General features: G+C 33.6%; 4 protein-coding genes and 1 long non-coding RNA gene across 6 annotated transcripts; 1 reads left to right on the forward strand and 4 right to left on the reverse strand.

Moving 5' to 3' along the window:
• The first annotated feature begins 4,008 nt into the window (after nt 1–4,008).
• Nucleotides 4,009–5,100, forward strand: LOC115699396 (endochitinase EP3). Its single transcript, XM_030626784.2, has 2 exons — nt 4,009–4,417; nt 4,525–5,100. Exons 1-2 carry the CDS (start codon nt 4,078–4,080, stop codon nt 4,920–4,922), a joined length of 738 nt encoding a protein of 245 aa, XP_030482644.2. The 5' UTR covers nt 4,009–4,077; the 3' UTR covers nt 4,923–5,100.
• A 67-nt stretch (nt 5,101–5,167) lies between these two features.
• Nucleotides 5,168–8,995, reverse strand: LOC115699395 (methionine aminopeptidase 2B). Of its 2 annotated transcripts, XM_030626782.2 has the most exons (12): nt 8,763–8,995; nt 8,254–8,401; nt 8,043–8,079; nt 7,815–7,949; nt 7,465–7,564; nt 7,195–7,340; nt 7,014–7,105; nt 6,731–6,825; nt 6,248–6,344; nt 5,907–6,050; nt 5,589–5,806; nt 5,168–5,491 (listed from the first exon to the last, which is right to left on the reverse strand). In XM_030626782.2, exons 2-12 carry the CDS (start codon nt 8,387–8,389, stop codon nt 5,381–5,383), a joined length of 1,311 nt encoding a protein of 436 aa, XP_030482642.1. In that variant the 5' UTR covers nt 8,390–8,401; nt 8,763–8,995; the 3' UTR covers nt 5,168–5,380. The 2 variants fall into 2 exon arrangements, with proteins under 2 accessions (XP_030482642.1, XP_060958476.1); XM_061102493.1 differs by having other exon boundaries at nt 5,168–5,806; nt 8,763–8,857.
• A 1,056-nt stretch (nt 8,996–10,051) lies between these two features.
• On the reverse strand, nt 10,052–10,597 carry LOC133030183 (uncharacterized). Its single transcript, XR_009684043.1, has 2 exons — nt 10,476–10,597; nt 10,052–10,386 (listed from the first exon to the last, which is right to left on the reverse strand). It is a non-coding gene; the product is annotated as an uncharacterized LOC133030183 (long non-coding RNA).
• Nucleotides 10,598–10,730: 133 nt separating this feature from the next.
• Nucleotides 10,731–12,201, reverse strand: LOC133030441 (shikimate kinase 3, chloroplastic-like). Its single transcript, XM_061103183.1, has 4 exons — nt 12,079–12,201; nt 11,267–11,340; nt 10,905–10,978; nt 10,731–10,822 (listed from the first exon to the last, which is right to left on the reverse strand). The coding sequence occupies exons 1-4, from the start codon at nt 12,199–12,201 to the stop codon at nt 10,731–10,733; spliced, it is 363 nt and encodes a 120-aa protein (XP_060959166.1).
• LOC115717693 (shikimate kinase, chloroplastic-like) lies at nt 11,901–13,734 on the reverse strand. The gene is made up of 3 exons (XM_061102494.1): nt 13,224–13,734; nt 12,748–12,835; nt 11,901–12,394 (listed from the first exon to the last, which is right to left on the reverse strand). Exons 1-3 carry the CDS (start codon nt 13,292–13,294, stop codon nt 12,245–12,247), a joined length of 309 nt encoding a protein of 102 aa, XP_060958477.1. The 5' UTR covers nt 13,295–13,734; the 3' UTR covers nt 11,901–12,244.
• Between the last annotated feature and the right edge of the window lie 3,981 nt (nt 13,735–17,715).

Below are 17,715 nucleotides of genomic sequence, written 5' to 3' on the forward strand. Positions count from 1 at the left end.
GTATGTACATTATGAAATGTACTCACCTCAAACATGTTAGAAAGTACGTTCTTCTTCGCTCTTAATCTCCACCCACAATCTGTATCCTTACATGTGACGTACCAAATATCAGTACCGGACTTCCTAACGTAGTAGTCAAACCCTTTCTTCATTGCATACGGACGACAACCATCTTTAAATGCTCTTTGTCTCTAAAAAACTTTCCCACATGTAACTCGCCGCCTGGTGTGCCACCCGTAGATATATAATGACTATGATCCTCGATGTCTTCTCTTGTATACATTTTCTCCTTGAATTTACCGTAACTTGTCGAAGAAGAAAATGGATTGCTCCATCCAGTCACATTGGTACCTCGAGCATCAGTAGGACCACTAATATCATTGGTCTCTCTACCATTATTAGGACCTGTACTGTCAGTAGTTCCTCTAGCATGACTGGTTTCGCCTGGACGACTACTACTAGTACCAGGTGTTTGACAATTTTCTCTACGGGGCATTCTTTTCCGTGTCGGTGGCCTCGGTGGTATTTGGTACGATAGTGGAGTCAAGTTCAAAGGTACAGGAGCAGGGGCCTCTGCACCTTGGTCGTCTCTTACGCCATCATTGCCCTCAACATAACATTCAGGGTCTGGACCATTAAAAAAACCATCGATGAACGGCATTTGTGCTACAATATCAGCACTCGGCATCATATTGTTTAATTCAGGTAATACATCTGCAACCAACACCTCTGGATTTGTTTCTGGACCAACAAAACTCCCAACCTCGCTACGATTATCCTTAACAAAACTTGGTGTGGGACTAGGATCGACGCAAACATTCTTCTTTAACAAAGTCACAAACAAAGGAATAAATTCATCTGGCTTCTTCGCAAGTGTAGATAAAAAGTACCTTGCACGCTTATCATTTCGAATAACTTCAGGAGGATACTCATAGCCTTTCCTGTACTTGTAATTTACTTCCAATTTCAAGTCATACTCCGCTTTGTCAACATCCAGTTCTTCGTACAAAACATCAACCAAACCTGAGTAGCTTAGGTTCGGATCAATGTCAATTGTCAAAGCGGCACTCCCTTTATAAATCCAATCTCTACCATCAAGCTCCCAAATACCATTATACATAACATACGCATTAACAGTTGAATCTGTCACAAACATTTAAAAAAACACAGTTATAATTTACAACAAAAATCTCACCGAAAAAAATCTTAATTAATCATTAATAACAAAACAAGAATACTTAATTGATAATAAAATAATAATTCATAATAAAACAATAATTAATAATTCATAATAAAAAAAATTTAATAATTAAAAAATAATTATTAATTGATAATAAAATATAATTAATAATTATTACTCAAACCATAAAAAATAAACAATAATTAATAATAATTCATAATTTATAGTTAATAAAATAACTAAAAAAAAATAATTCTTAAATTATTAACTAAAACAATAATTAATAACTAATAATGATTAATTAAAAAATAACTAATAACACAAATAATAAATCAATATAAAATAAATTAATAATAATAAATAAAAAATAATAATAAATTACAAAAATAAACAATAATTAATAATAATTCATAATATATTAAAAAAATAATAATTAATAATAATTAATAATAATAAATAAAAAATAATAATAGATTAAAAAAAATAAACAATAGTTGATAATAATTCATAATTTATAGTTAATAAAATAACTAAAAAAAAATAATTCTTAAAACATTAACTAAAATAATAATTAATAACTAATAATGATTAATAAAATAATAACTAATAACACAAATAATAAATCAATATAAAATAAATTAATAATAATAAATAAAAAATAATAATAGATTACAAAAATAAAAAAAATCCCGATTGGTCCGACCATCGGACCCCACAAGGATCGGACCTTATTTTATTCAAAAATTAAAAAAAAAAATAAAATAAATTGGGCCGATGGGTCCGATGGTCCGACCATCGGACCCACAAGGATGGATCGGACCTTATATTAAAAAATTAAAAAAAATAATAAAAAATTAAAAAAAAAAATTATCTGGGTCGATGGGTCCGATGGTCCGACCATCGGACCCTTGTTCCACAAAATAAAAAAAAAATAAGAAAAACACATCGGACCCGAGGAGGGTCCGACCATCGGACCCAGTGGTGGACCATCGGACCCATCGGGTCTTCGCCCCTGTCAACAAATTTTCTCCCACGTCGGGCCACCCATCGGGCCCCATCGGGCCCGACGAAAAAAAATGCAGAAAAACAGCAAAATCCCAGTTTTCACATGCAGCAAAAATTATAACAGAAAAAATAACAAAATAACAGCAACAATCCACAGATCAATCATCAAACACAACATTCTTAATTAAATATGACAACAACAAACAAGATTTAGAAAAAAAAAAAATTAATTACTTACCCATTGATGGAGCTTGTATGTGTTCTTGCTTCTAATGTGGTGGATTAGTGTGGTAGCTTGTAGTGTGGAAGGTTGTAGCTTTTAGTGATGAGTGAAGAGAAGAAAATTTTTTTGGTGGTTGTGGAAGCTTTCGGGTGGAATGTTTGTTGAATTGATGAGAAAAAGGTTGGAGTGGGTAGATGTAGGTGGGGAGGGTATTATGGGAAAAATACAAAAAGTGTCATATAAAATTAATTATATATAGTTTTAGTTTAGGGGAATAATATATGGGTTATTTAAGCATGGAAATTCAAATTTCCCTAATGAAATAACATATACAAGTAGCAAAACTATAATAAAACTACTAAACAACTGTATACAAACTAAAATACAGGAAAAACTCTTTGAACATCAACATCCATGATAAATCTCATTGTTACCCATTGATGATATAAAAATGGACAGAAAACAACTAGACAAAAAACATATTAAAAAAATACATACAGAAGGTGTTTACACTATTAAAAAACTATGAAAAAACTATTTCAAAATGAGAAATAATCAAATGAAGAAACTGAAATGAAAAACAATAAAACATCTCGAAAAACAAAAACAGAAAAAAAAAAACAAAATAAAATAGAAATTAAGACTAAACAAACGAAAAATGAAAAATTCATAAAAAGAACAAATAAATTAAACTAAAAAAATAGAAACCCTAAAAAACTAAACAAAACTAGAAGAAATGTTAAAATAAAAAACCTAAAATAGTAAAATCAATAAACACAAAACACACTAATGTCAAATACGAAAAAGTTTCAAAAAGGGGGGAAACGAAAAAGAAACCGAAAACAAACCTGAGATCGAAGACCAGCTCCATCTTAATCATTTTTTGAGCATCATCTTGATTAATTTTTTCCTCGGCAGCAACCTTTGATTTTTTTTAGGAGGAGCTCGCTAACGTTTCAACAATTGAGGAGCAAAATCAGAGTCATCGTCTTATTTCTATTAGCTACAGATTTCAACTCCATTTTAGAACTTTAATTTGGCAAAGGGGAATGAGAAGAGTTCAGCTATGGAGGTTTTATTTAAAAAAAAAAATTGAAAAGAAATTGAAAATAATAAAAAAAAAAAAAAGAGAAAAAGATAAGGAAGTGATGTAAGGTGTGATTGATATAAGTCATCAATCAATGACAATGACGTGTGTGGCTCCATGCATGGATTGTGTGTGCAAGTGGTAAAAGTGTAATAAAATAAAGTTAATATGTATAAATATTGGTTTAACCGTGTGAAGATATATATGTAATAAAGTGTGTATTTTGTATTTTTGGTGTAAAAATTTCTAAAAAAAATAATGTTTATAAACTTATTTAAACATATTTTTTTTAAAAAAATAAACTTTTTGAGAAACTCCTATTTTCAAAAACAAAATCATAAATTACGTAATTTCCTCCTAAGAAAAAAAAAAGGGTAGAAAGCGCCCAACTTGCAGTCATGGTCCATGGACCGAGTAATAAATATTGACAAAAGCATTGATTTTGGGATAGAAAGTGGATATTTGCCAATGCTATTGTCTCTTTGACAAGTCAATTGAACTTATCAGTCAATAAGCCTAACCCTAAAAGTGAGAATACTACTACTAAGCCTAACCCTTTTAGCTATTCTGGCTGCAAGTGTGATGGCTCAAACACCATGTGGATCAAAGACATGTGCCCCTGGTGAATGTTGTAGCAAATTCGACTTCTGCGGTCGTGGGACTGAGTATTGTGGTGCAAATTGCAAAGCAGGCCCCTGCACAACAAATGGTGTTTCGGTGGCTAACATTGTGACACAACAATTCCTCACTCAGATAAAGAACAAGGCTGCTGCTCCAAACTGTCCCAACCAGAACTTCTACACTCGAGAGGCTTTTCTCAATGCTCTAAACTCATACCCTCGTTTCGCCACAACTGGCTCCCTTGATGATTCAAAACGTGAGATTGCAGCCTTCTTTGCTCATGTGACTCACGAGACTGGCTGTAAGAAACTTCCTCTTCTTCTTCTTGTTCTCCTTCACCTTGCTACCTCATCCTTTCTGTGTAAGTGTGTATTATTGTACTGATCAAGTCTTTTACTTTGTGAGCAGATTTTTGCTTCAAGGAAGAAACTGGAAACCAAAATGAAAAGTATTGTGATCCAAGAACTGCATGCAACCCTAATAAGAGATACAATGGGCGTGGCCCACTCCAACTGACATGGAACTACAACTATTTAGCAGCCGGGAAAGCTAACAACTTCGACGGGATAAATTCCCCTGAAACAGTGGCCAATGATCCTGTCATTTCGTTTAAAGCAGCTTTGTGGTTCTGGATGGAGAATGTTAGTCCTGTTGTAAGCCAAGGCTTTGGAGCAACCATTCGAAAAATCAATGGTGTTGTTGAATGTGATGGTAAAGACCGCCCCAAAGTTCAAGCTAGGGTCGACTTGTACCGCAACTATTGCCAGCAATTTGGTGTTGATGCTAGAAATAATCTCTTCTGCTAGGTTCTTTACTTGTTGAAACTGCTTAACTAAATAAAAGAAAGGCACATAGAGCTTCTAAAATATGCTATATATAAGTCACAGTATAATTTCTTATAATATTGTATTCCTCTGATCAACTACTAGGAGTGATCACTTCTATCTACCTAAGGAAGAAATAAAGAGCAGATAATTCTCACCACTCACAAGTTAGTTCTATCATCAGGCTCTTTTTTTTTCGAAATAGCAGTGAAGAACAGATGGATCAGTTTGTTTGAACTCCCTCTAAATTTAGCAATTCAACATTTCCACTACAGAAGAGTATAATACCACTTATAAAACAAGTACTCGTTCAACAAAACTGAATAAGAAACATACATAAGTATAAAATCTAAGAGGAGAAAGTTCATATTTCTTTTTTCCTTTTAATAATATGTTGTACAGCCGCCATGCATGCAAGAGCAAAATTTAAAACTTCCATGTCAGTAGTCATCACCTCTGGAAATGACCTCTTTGCAGGTTGGCCGGAGTAAGATTGTATGTTCAAACTGAGATACATAGCTGCCTTTAACATCGCATAGAGGAGGATAAGGCTGCAAAAACAATGGCAAAACTCAGAAAAGCTTTCACATGCATCAACTCCCACTTAGCAAACTCAAAACAAAAGGAGCAAAAAGATGTTGGCAATACCTGCACTATACCGACATCGCACAAATTTTTTAACGCCATAAGATATTTGGTTTCTCCTAGACGGTCTAGATATCTTTTGCAGAAAGCCAATGTGGAAAAGTTCTTGTTAATTGTGGCAAGTAACTGCTTTGCCCTCGGCAACCTCAGGGGCATGTGGCCAACATCAAAGTTTTTCATGTAATGGCTACACTCTAGATCTTCTCTGACATATCCCTTCCCTGAGCATGACAAACACATTAATATAAGCCAGAGGGGTTTTTTTTTTATAAAAAAGAACAGGGTGTCGATGTAGGAAAACCAAATGAAAGGACCTTTTACCTGTTGACCCAAAAGTTTCAATAGCGAAAAATTCACCCTCTTCCATTTTTGTCTGCTCTCCACCTTTCACGATAGGAACGGATTTTCCTGCATGTATTTGGTAGGGTCCAATGCTATGTCCATTCAAGTTTCGAATGCTTTTAACTGCCAAGATTAACCATATTCTTACTTGCAATCCACATATACATAAGGAATGTAGATTAAGAGGTGCAAATAACGAATTCATATGCAGTAACAAATTAGAGCACCAAACTAATATAAGAACTAGAAAAGTAGAACGAGAACGTGTTCTCCTAGCTAACAGTTGGTACAACTTGGGATAGTATCATTAGATATCATACCTTGATGCACCTTTCCATTAATTTCAACCTCATAAGACTCCATAACCTCTTGGATTGCGGCACCAATATCACAAAGACGAACATCGATTCCAGCCTCCTGCATAATCAATAGAAAATAAAAAGTACTGCATATTAAGTTCCTGTTTTCGGAAACAAAAAAACTACAGAGCACATGAATCACAACTCCATACATAACTACTCATGTTTAAGAAATCAAAATACAAAAAGTTACCAACAAGGACAGCTAAGTAATAGAATAAAGATACAGATTATCCAGAAAGGTGAGAGACAATAAATATATCCAATGTTTTTAAATTAACATACTGCTACTGTTAAAAACTATCTCCAATTTTTACAGTAGGTATCATCTTGAATTTTTATATGGGCTCCAATAATTTACACTTGAACCTGGCATCCTATACAGTACTATGCACGATAATATAAGTTGTTCTCTTCAATTTTCTTGGCACCATGTAACAGTACCTTGATACCAGTATAGGTTGCTTCACGCGAGGCTTCAAGCAATGGATCAAACATTGGGTTGAACGCAAAAGTAAAAGCACAGTCAACAATTAATCCTGTTAATCAAACAACAAAGTGTGTGATACCTCCAGCCAAGAGTAACATATGCCACAAAGGGAAAAAATTCTAAACAAATAAACACACTCAGCACATAAAATATTACACACACAAACACACTGGAAAGACTAATATGAAAAAAAAAAATAATAATAAATATGTGCAACACACGCACAGCTGATATTACCATCAACATGAGTTCCGAAATCCAATTTCATCACATCATCATACTGAAGTACAGTCTTATCTCCAGCATTTGGAGTCCAGTGAGCAGCAACCCTGTCGATGCGAGAGGCCTTTGAATATGAGATGACAATGCAAATAAGGCTACTACGTGAAATATGCATAAAGCAGGAAAAAAAAATCACCAATTCAAAGAGCATCCTGTTGGAAAAGCAATGCCGGCTTCCAAACCATTTTCAGATATTAACTTGCGGACTGTGTTTTCCAATGTCTCACATATATCAGTCATTAACATTCCAGGCTTCAAAATGCTTTTAATGTGTTTCCTAACCTAGTCACGGTAAAGAAAACCTACATTAAAAGTCATTTCCAGGTAGATATAGTTTTTCATTTCACTTAAAAAGCAATGCAATTATGCAAGAATTTAATTATTTATATGAAACCCAAAAGGCAACCTGACGATGAACTTCAGCTGCTCGACGAACTGAATTATACATTGGTTTTTGAAGGCGCTCCAACTCCCTCTTCTCCTCAGAGGTAGTCCTCCATAAGTTACTGAAAACAATACCAACTTCAATAAGGTAAAAGAAAAGTACAACAGGGGTGAGAGGGATGCAGATAGGCCTTTAATGGAAAAGCATCCCCAACAGATCATCCTAAATTAAATTTTAACCAAATAAAAAATCGACCATGAAAAGACTGAGGATTTCCATGCTTCATTAAAGCCTCCAAAAGAAACTACAGTATACACTGTATATAATATGTTATGTAAAATTGCTATAGTATAGAAATAGTGCATACTCACTCGTCCTTATAATTTTGGATCTCCCCCTCAGGAAACTCTCCCGAGGGAAAAAGGTCAGCTACAGGAATAGATGGTGGATCAGTCTGTGCAAGCACAGATGGGGCATTACTCTGCTCTGATGGAGCTTTCTTTTTCCTATTTATAAGAGAAGAAATAGAAGTTTCAAAATAAAAACTTTACATCAAATATAATCATTAAATCTTCTCTAATTAACAAAAGACTCCTCACTTGTTTTTATTTTTCTTCTTTTTCTTCTTTGTAGCTTCTGCAATAGAAATGGAAAAACGATATTACTCAATAGAAAGGTGAACTCACAAATCATAAATTACATTTTAACACTATATGTCAATGATTAGATCATAATGCACCACAGCAACAAAAAAAATGACTGTTACTTGAAAACAATGCTCTAATATTATAAAATAAAATAAAAAATCACCTTTTTCATCTTTTTCATCATCTTCATCATTTTGGAGTATTGGAACCTGTTCAGCATGCTCATCATTGGCATTTTCTGGCTCTAAAGTCCCATTTTTTTCAGATGGGACATTTGGGTCCAACTTTTCCTCTGCCATCAGAAAAAATACCTAAACAGAATGCACAACAATCATCAAAGGAGAAAGATCATAAACTATCACAAAAGTCTGAAAATAGAATGGTGTGTAATTAGTGTGAATGTAAGACGTTCCTCGAAATAAAAGTTTCAACCTTTAACAAGCAATTCGTTCAAGACGACCTAAAACTACGAAAAACGAAGTACCCTTCAAAGGAAAAAACCCCAATACCAACTTCTAGGGCTAAAAGGCGAATAACATCATATGCGATTTCTAAGTTAAATCAATTGAATAATTGAGAGTGAAGCCTAAGACATTTCAAAATAAAACGATCCTTTTGACGAAACTAAAAAAGGTAAGAGACATGAAGGGAGAGAGAGAGAGAGAGACTCACAGTGGGGGACGGCGAGAGAAGAAAGGGTGAATTGGGTGAGGGAGCTTCGGCCGCTGACTGCTGCTTTGGAAAATATATTATGACTTATTTATTTTATATGTATATCTAAAGAAAATAGATTAAGTATTTATATTTTCGAGAAGTAGTCGGTTTTGGGTGTAGTATTTCGACGGTACTCTATCGTGTAATAGAGTTTCGATACAGTGTGTTCCACTGGACTGTTTTATCCTGGGGATGACGAGGCTGATAGTCTGCTTGTACAAATTTAGACAGTGCTGTGAACGTCTTAAAAAGAGCCACCTATTCCACGACTCAACCTAGATTCTAATTCAGTTCCTTTTATTTTCTGCAGCAACTAGTTTCCAACAAACAGTTTGTTCACCACCACTAATGTTGATAGTGATATATTTGTCTTTTTTTTTTTTTTTGGTAATTTAAACAGTGATATATTTTTAGATAGTCATATTATTTTTTGAGGAGTGCTAAGGAGACTCTCTTTTGTACTCTCTTTATAATTTAGTGACAAATGTCATTCTTTGAAATTACTTTATTTGTATTTAATAACTAGACATAATATTATTAATTTATTACAACTATGCCATCACAATAAAATTATCTTACTAATTTTTTTCTTAAGGCAACTCTAATGCCAAAACTTAATTTTAGTGTTAAATCAAACTAAAAGAGTACTATTTTAGCACTATTTTTTTTTCCAATTCCAACCACAACACTAAAAATTACATTAAAATCTATATTCTTTATTATAATGTTATTTTATTAATATAATAAAAATATTTACTTCATAAATAAAATATTTAATTAAATAAAAAAAGAAAATTGAAGAATTTTATTGGAAAAATTACACTAAATATAAGTTTTTAATTAAAGTGTAATTGGAAATGGCTTTAAACTTGAATAAATATTAAAATAAAATCTCTAAAACAAAATCATAACACATGTTTACAATTATTTAGCAAAATGAATAGTCACAACAATATGTGATTATTATTTTATTTATTAAAAAAAAATATGTCCAACTAATATAGACTAAGAGATAATTAAGCATTTATTTTTACTTTCATCTATACATACATATATAAATATATATATATACTAGGTAGGAGTTACGTGCCGAGGCACGTAAAGATTAGTTTTAGGTAAAGTTTAGTTTTTTTTTTTTTTTATTTCTTCTTATTTAGATTGTATGTAAAGGTATGATCATACGAATAATTTGTTTTATCAAATTAATATTTGTGCTATTATAATTGGTTGGTAAATATAATTAGGTATATATAAATCATAATAAAATAATACTTATTATTTACTTTTAGAAAACTGGGTATATGAAATACTTGCATACACTACTCCATGTAAATCCATAAATAACAAGTCAAGAGAAAGAAAAAGAAGCTCGGCAGCAAGAAAAGTCTCAACACTAAATAAAATAAAATTACTGTAAAAAAAAAAAAGTAACTTCTTCCTAATCTTCCATTGGTTCAACTGCTTGAATGGTGAACTGATTGTACTTTGAAGTCATTGTTCGGTTTGCATCTACGTACAACTGAATTCTCCATTTTTTGGCTGATAATTGCTTCGTAGTTTTTTGGACAAACAACTTATGTTTCTGTAAAAAAAAATGATTAGTTATAAGTTTTAATTTATTTCTATGTACGAAAATGTATAAATTTTACATATTTATTTTTTTATAGTTACCTCGTCCGAATATGATCTTAATTGAACTGCAGTACATGAGAATATGTTTTCTGCAACATCACCGAACATCACAGCATCTAGCAACTCTGTACTATCGTCGAGTTGTACATATGTCCTTGCACTAATAATTTATACAGAATATGTAACGGTTAGTATGAATATGCAAGAAACCCAAATATTAATTTAGTTATAATGTGCTCTAGCGGTGTAGGAAGACATCTTTTTCCGCATTTTGGATTTTCACAATCAATTTGTTTAAGAGTCGTACCATTGATGAAGAGTAGTTGCTTCGTAATTGTCAGGATTGATTTCGATTGTACTTGATTCACGGCTTGACAACAACAGTCCTGTAGGAAAATAATATTTTCAGAATATTTAAGTGTACGAAATTGATAGAAATATATATGGTGTTAGTTAGTATATAAGTACCTCTCTTAGTTTGAACAATCATCTTTGTTCCCATTATTATTGGGTTGTTTCCAGTAACTTCAGACAATTTTTCACTAATATATTAGTAAGATAATGTCACATGGTGAAAGACACAATGTGTTAAAAAAAAACTTGTCTTTGGTTATATATAGTTATTAAACAAATCAAGTTCTAAACTTTAAGACTCAATAAGCTGATTAACATAAATTTCTACTCATTCCATGTGAACCCACTTACCCACCTACCAGATATGCAGAAAACTTTCATGTTATTGTTAATCTATCTCCTTATATATAAAAATATTTCAAATCGTAAAAGTAAAATCAATATAGAAAGTCAAACAACCAATGGAAAATTATTACCACTTTGGGAAAGTGGTTAAATTTAGGTTTACCCCTACTCTGTAATGGTCAAATTCATTCAATATAACAATTTTCTGCAAGAATCAAAAAAGAAAAGGAAAAACAGAGAGGATCAAAAGGTACGATTTTGTGGAGATTTGTTATGATTACGAAACATCTAAAGAACATCATTGATTGCATTAAGAAAAAATAGAAAATAGTAATGTAGTACACAGTAATAAAATAGAAAATAATAATTTGAAATGTTGGTATAGACACACAAGGATATATACCAAGTTTTGATATTCAAATAAGAGCTTTGCTGAGGAAGAAGGATGGCCAAGTGTGTAACAATAATAATATCAATGCTAACGTCTAGTGAATGACAGAAGAGTATATAAAGCTATGTTTAATTTTATGTCCAGTTTTATATAAATATTACGGACCTTGAATAATATAATGTATCTTATAAAACTGCTTCCTTAATTCATGGTGATATTTATAGGCCTAACTAAAAATATCTAGCTGTTTCAAAAAATAAAAAATAAAAAATAGTAATTTAAATATAATTCAAATAACTTTTAAATAGAAAACAAATTTATATTTATTTAATACAAAAAATATATATTTAATTCAAATTCATATTTAAACAAAAACAGAAAAACAGAAAAATCTATCTATCAAATTTCAAGCGCATGAAAGTCTGAAAGGACACCAAATTCGAATTCGTGAGAAAACTATTTTGCGTGGCCAATTATGATCCCTAGCATTTCAAGAAATTCCTAATTCTTCAGAGGAATATGAAAGAAGAAAAAAATTCTTCTTAACTGTACCTTGGAGTAAATATCGCCTGATTCATTAGGCAGAAGGGGACGTGAACCAGTTCCAACATCAGAAATTCTTTGAGCCAATGCGTCCAAAGGCACATCCAGCCAAACAGTAATACCTTTCTGCATATATTTCCTGATACACCAAAATAATAATGAGTTAATTTATTACTCAGTAACATGAGTAACTGAGATCAACTACACTAACAAAAGAGGAAAATAAATTTCTAGAACATACCGAGTTGATATTACGAACAACTGCACCTCCACCAGTAGAAACAACAACACAGCGCATTAATGAGAGCTGACGCAGTACTTCCGTCTATAAGCAAGTAAAATTAAAAATCATGGACACATAATACACATCTCTGAATTCAAAAGTAAATTTGGGTGGTGACTAATTTTGTCAACCAAAATTATTATTGTGCTTCGACAAAAATTAATTAATCTAGTAGCCAATAGGCAAATGAAAGTTTTTAAGATAAACAGCCAAATAGAATAAAGCACACATCAATTTTATCACAATAATCTACATTTATGGGCACATAAAATGGTTATTACCAGGAATCTATTACTCAAAAATCAAAAAAGTCCATGAAGAACTTGTAGAAAATACATTACAAACTTAAGAATTATATCTGAAGAGTAAATGGAAACAGTTTGCAACTAACTAACCTCCATATCTCTGAAGAAGCCCTCTCCATGGAGCTTAAAAATTTCGGCCACCGAAATTCCATCAGCTTCCTGCTCTATTAAAGTGTCGCTGGGGCATTAAGAAAGACAACAGAAACAGAACATTCAGCATAAAGTAATATGTACTGGATGTTAGACAAAGGCAGTAGAAAAGAAATATGCAAACATGCAAGACAAGTTCAACCAAATTTCACAATTAAATCTCAGAAATTCAATGGGCAAAGAATTTCTAAGATTTCTCAAGGTCATAGTCTCACAAATACCACGCTAGCTTTTCTGAAGAAATTTTATTAGCAGTTCAATGCAATTAAAATTTGTTGCTCAAACACTGATTAAGCTTTAAAATGAACCTTAGGAGTAAAGATATATATGGCAAACAAGTAAAAATTGAAAATCTAATGATCTAATCGGATTGTGATGATTTTGCAGTGATAAGCTTACTAAGGTCAAATACAAACCAATCGGAAAATGAATATCCAAGCGCTTGTGACAAAATCTTTCCTACAGTTGTTTTCCCAGAGCCCATCATTCCTACATTTGACAAATCACAATTTTTAACAAACAACAATGACTACTAAATAACCTTCTCAGAGAGAAAAAATTGAGAGAAACTCACCGACTACATATAAACAGCGCCCCTCTAAATATGGCTTAACCTTTTCTGACTTAACCTGCAATAGTATCAATTACACTTAAGTAAGCCAAATCAAATGCCATATGTCATTTGCCAAAAGCTGTTAATGATGAGAAACAAAACATCTACCTCTTCTTCTTTAAATAAAATTTTAATAAATAAATAAATAAAATAGTGAACTTATGTTCCTGATTTACAGAACAAAATAACAAAAGTATATCCTTCAATATAAATTACTAAAAGAAACAAAAGTGGTCGCATCAACAGTTTCCATGACCCAAATAAACTAAATAGGGTAAAGTAGAGATTCATCAAATGGAGCCTGATAGTTTCCAAATTCCACAACTAAACCTATAACAAGCAAGATTCAAGCATTAATTCAATAAAGTTATACACATTATTTAAGAACTCAAGTAATATCTTTGTGTGGATGTGTGGTAGGGTATAATAGCATTTACTTAACAAACACTATCTGCAAAATTATCATTATCAATTGATTTAGAAACTATTCTCAAATAGATTATCACTCCACTAAATCTTCTTTAAGCGGCCAGTTAGGTAATCTAAAAGAATACAAATTGGTTGGGAGGACAATTTCGTGTTGAAGAAGCTGCTTCCTTAACCAGAAGGTAAACACATGGAGAGGACACCCAAGTAACCTCAGAAAAATTACTGACAAAGCAAATTGGGATTGAAAAAAGAAAAAAGATAAAAATAGTGAAAGAGATCCTTACGTTTTCCTCCACCGAAAACCTGGTGAACTGGTCTTTCACGCCCAAAAAGCCTGAAAATCTTGGTCTTAACAGAAGACGGAGATTCCGGTTTCACTTGCTCCGATTCAGAGTCGGATGAGGGGGATGAAGAGTCGCCATGACCATGGATCTTCTCGATCAAAGACTCCGATTTTGCCTCCGCGCTCTCAGTGTGCTCAGCCATAGTTTTTCCGATCCGATCCGAATGAAATACACTGAAAACGAAGCAAGGCAGGCTTGATTCGAATAATGATTGTTCCAGGAATTATATTAATGCGTGAGAAAACGATTAATGGTGAGTGAGAAAACGATTAATGGTGGACGATTATTTTTGGGACGATTATTTTTGGGTTTGGGGTTAAATTTAACAGAATATTCTTTTATTTGTAAAGCATATTCTGTTAAACCAGGAATTGCCGTTAGATAGACACTTTTAATATATAAAGATATTTGTAATATGACCTAAAAAAATTGGGAAATTTCAATTTTTGACCCTAATAATACAACCTATATCAAAATTTATACCCCTTTATAATTTGTACAAATTTAGTCCATTAATTACATGAACTTCCCATTTTACCCTTTTTTTTTTTAAAAAAAAAAAAAAAAGCTAAAATCTGAAAGTGTATTTCTCTCTCTCTCTCTTCCCTCTTCCCTCTCTCTCTCGTGCACCACTCTCTCTCTCTAGGAAAAAATTGAAAAATTTATGAAAAACCGAAGCTGAAATCCGTCCCACACGATATTATTTCTTTGCACATTGCATGGTTGTTTTCTCGGTGGGTGTTGGTGGAAAACCGAAGCACAATACAACATCACTCAAGAATCTTACACCATTATAATGGGTAAGTTGCATTTTAAGCATTTTGTTTGACTTTATGTAGTTTAAAATTGTTATACGTGTGTTTATTGTTGGAACTGCTGTTTTTTGGTCTGAAATTGTTGAGATCTGGCAGATCTGGTTTTCAGTTGATTTCTGGGTTTTCCTGTGTTATCGATGATATGTCGATGATATGTCGATGGTTTGTCGATGATTATAAAGGAAAGGTCAGTGACGACCATTATCGACGTTATGTCGACGTTATGTCGACATGTTGTCGACATCATGCAACCAACTTTGGGATTAACTATTTGTCGACATTTTGTCGACATGTTTGTCGACAGAATGTCGACAACAAGCATTTTTTGTTGTTTTTGAGAAGTTGTCGATATTTTGTCGACATCATGTCGACAAAATATCGATGCAATGGAAAAATACCGTAGATAAAACATAAACATAAACATAACATTGACAGAAAATAAACTTCATTAAAAATAACAAAAAAAAAACATAAAAAAAAAAACAGAAAATTAAAGTTCATAAAAATTAAAAAAAAAACATTAAATAAAACCCCTGAAACCATAACATAAGAAATTATTTTTTTTTTAAATTCTTTGGCTTGTGGGTGAGCCTTGCAATACTTGCATAATGTTCCAGGCTTCACCGGTTTACCGTTGAAGATGCCCAGTTTGCAACGACGGCATCCTTCGGGGAACCCAGGTGGTGGAGCCGGCCATTCACCAGTTTTTGCAAATTCTCTTTCAAGTTGCATGAACCTGAACTCGTTACCGTTTCGCTCTCTTTCGAAAGCTCGAGCGGCGTCCAAAACTTTCTGCATTGCAGGAGTAACTATGCCAACATCCTCCTCCTGCTTCAGCTCCTCAGGAGTTAGGATGGGGAATTTGCCGTTCTTTCTTGGGGCCATATTTCAAACTTAAGAGAATAAGAGAAAATTTTTAAGAGTAAGAGATAGGTAGAATACAAGAGCACTTATGAATAAGATTTCCCTTTGCTTTTATAGAGCAGTAAAAATGTTGGGAATGTATGAAAATTTAATGGTCATTAAATGCGTAACTGTACAGGGGAAAACGCATGAAATGGCGTATTTGTCGACAGAATGTCGATACTATGTCGACATCTTATCGACAACATGCCAATTTAGTGTCACTGCTAACACATTTGTCGACGACATGTCGACTTCATGTCGATATGTTGTCGATAGGACACGTGTCTGACATGCAACGTTTCAGTTGGGGAGGGTTGTTGGGAACGTATGTAAAATTTATTAACATTTAATGTGCAACCGTTTTTATTGTCGATATAATGTCGATGGTATGTCGATAGTATGTCGATGACGAGCATGGTTGTTGTTGTTGTCGATTGTATGTCGATATTATGTCGACACAATGTCGACAATCAGTGCCCTAATTTCTGGTATTGTGCTTCTCGACATTATGTCTATTGATATCGATGGGATGTCGATGTTTATTTTTTTTTGGTGTTTTTTCCTTTACTCACCTTGTTTTTTTGGTTTGCAATTGCAGGAGACAAAGTGTTCCTTGTTGTATCGTACGATGGTGTTTGGTTATGTGAGAATTATAATTGGATCTACAAAGCAAATAAAGCATTTTGACGTTGACGATTACAACCGAGACAACCCTACAAGAACTGCGACAAATTTTATATGAAGAGTTGGAAGTTGATCCGGTAGCGTATGATTTAAAGTTGGAGATTTGTTCCTTGTACATGAAGGGAAAAATGGTTGCGCCAGAGGTTATTAAGAGAGAACGCCAACTGAGAACGTTTTTAGAGATGAGGGCAACAATGTCAAATACAGAGTTTATGCCATTATTCGTGACCAAGGTGAGAAAAGTTGGGAATTCGGAGCCTACGCCGCCTACTAATCCTCTCCCTCGGAGTGTGGTAGGGTCTTGCGTTCCCGAAACAGATGTTGGGATTGGTGTGAATGAGGAGGTTCCGGCCAATTTAGAGGTTCCGACCAATTTTGATGTTCCGACCAATGTAGGGCAAGAACAAGAAGCGACAGGATTTCATCAGTTTGAAGAGTTCGATACACCCTTCTACAATAATGATCCTATTGTAGATTTGAATATGGACGATGACCATGATTTAGCAGTCGATGAACCCGTAGCGGGACCATTGTTGAGGTTAGAGTGTGTACCGAGTAACCAAGGTACACAGCGAGAACGACAACCTCGTAGTGAAAATCGCACTACACCTGGAACTAGCAGTAGTCGACCGGGCGGGCGAAGAACATGCTCGTCATGCAACGTTCTCAACGTTCTCCTCTTTCGAAGTTTGTACCAAGTTCAAAGCTCCCATGTGGACAAAGGAAGATATAATGGAAAATCATGAGCTAACTACTTGTTTACAAAGTAAGGAAGCAGGGGTGATAGAGCTTGGTAATTTTTATGAAAACAAGGAAGAATTGAGACAAGTTGTGGGTAGGTTTGCCCTTAATAACAATTTCGAGTGGATGGTGAAGAAGTCATCCCCTGATGTGTTGTACGTTACATGCAAGGCTCCAGATTGTAAATGGAGATTGAGGGGGAGGAAGAAGATGCATTCTGACAACTTTGAGGTCACTGTATTTCACAATGAACACACATGTAACTTGAATGCGAGACGTTCAGATCACCGTCAAGCAGCACCATGGGTAGTTGGCCACCTTATTAAGGGGAAGTACACCCAAGACGGAACTAAGTACAAGGCTAAAGACATACAGA

This window comes from Cannabis sativa, chromosome 8 (genome assembly GCF_029168945.1).
Source record: "Cannabis sativa cultivar Pink pepper isolate KNU-18-1 chromosome 8, ASM2916894v1, whole genome shotgun sequence".
Lineage (NCBI taxonomy): Eukaryota > Viridiplantae > Streptophyta > Magnoliopsida > Rosales > Cannabaceae > Cannabis > Cannabis sativa.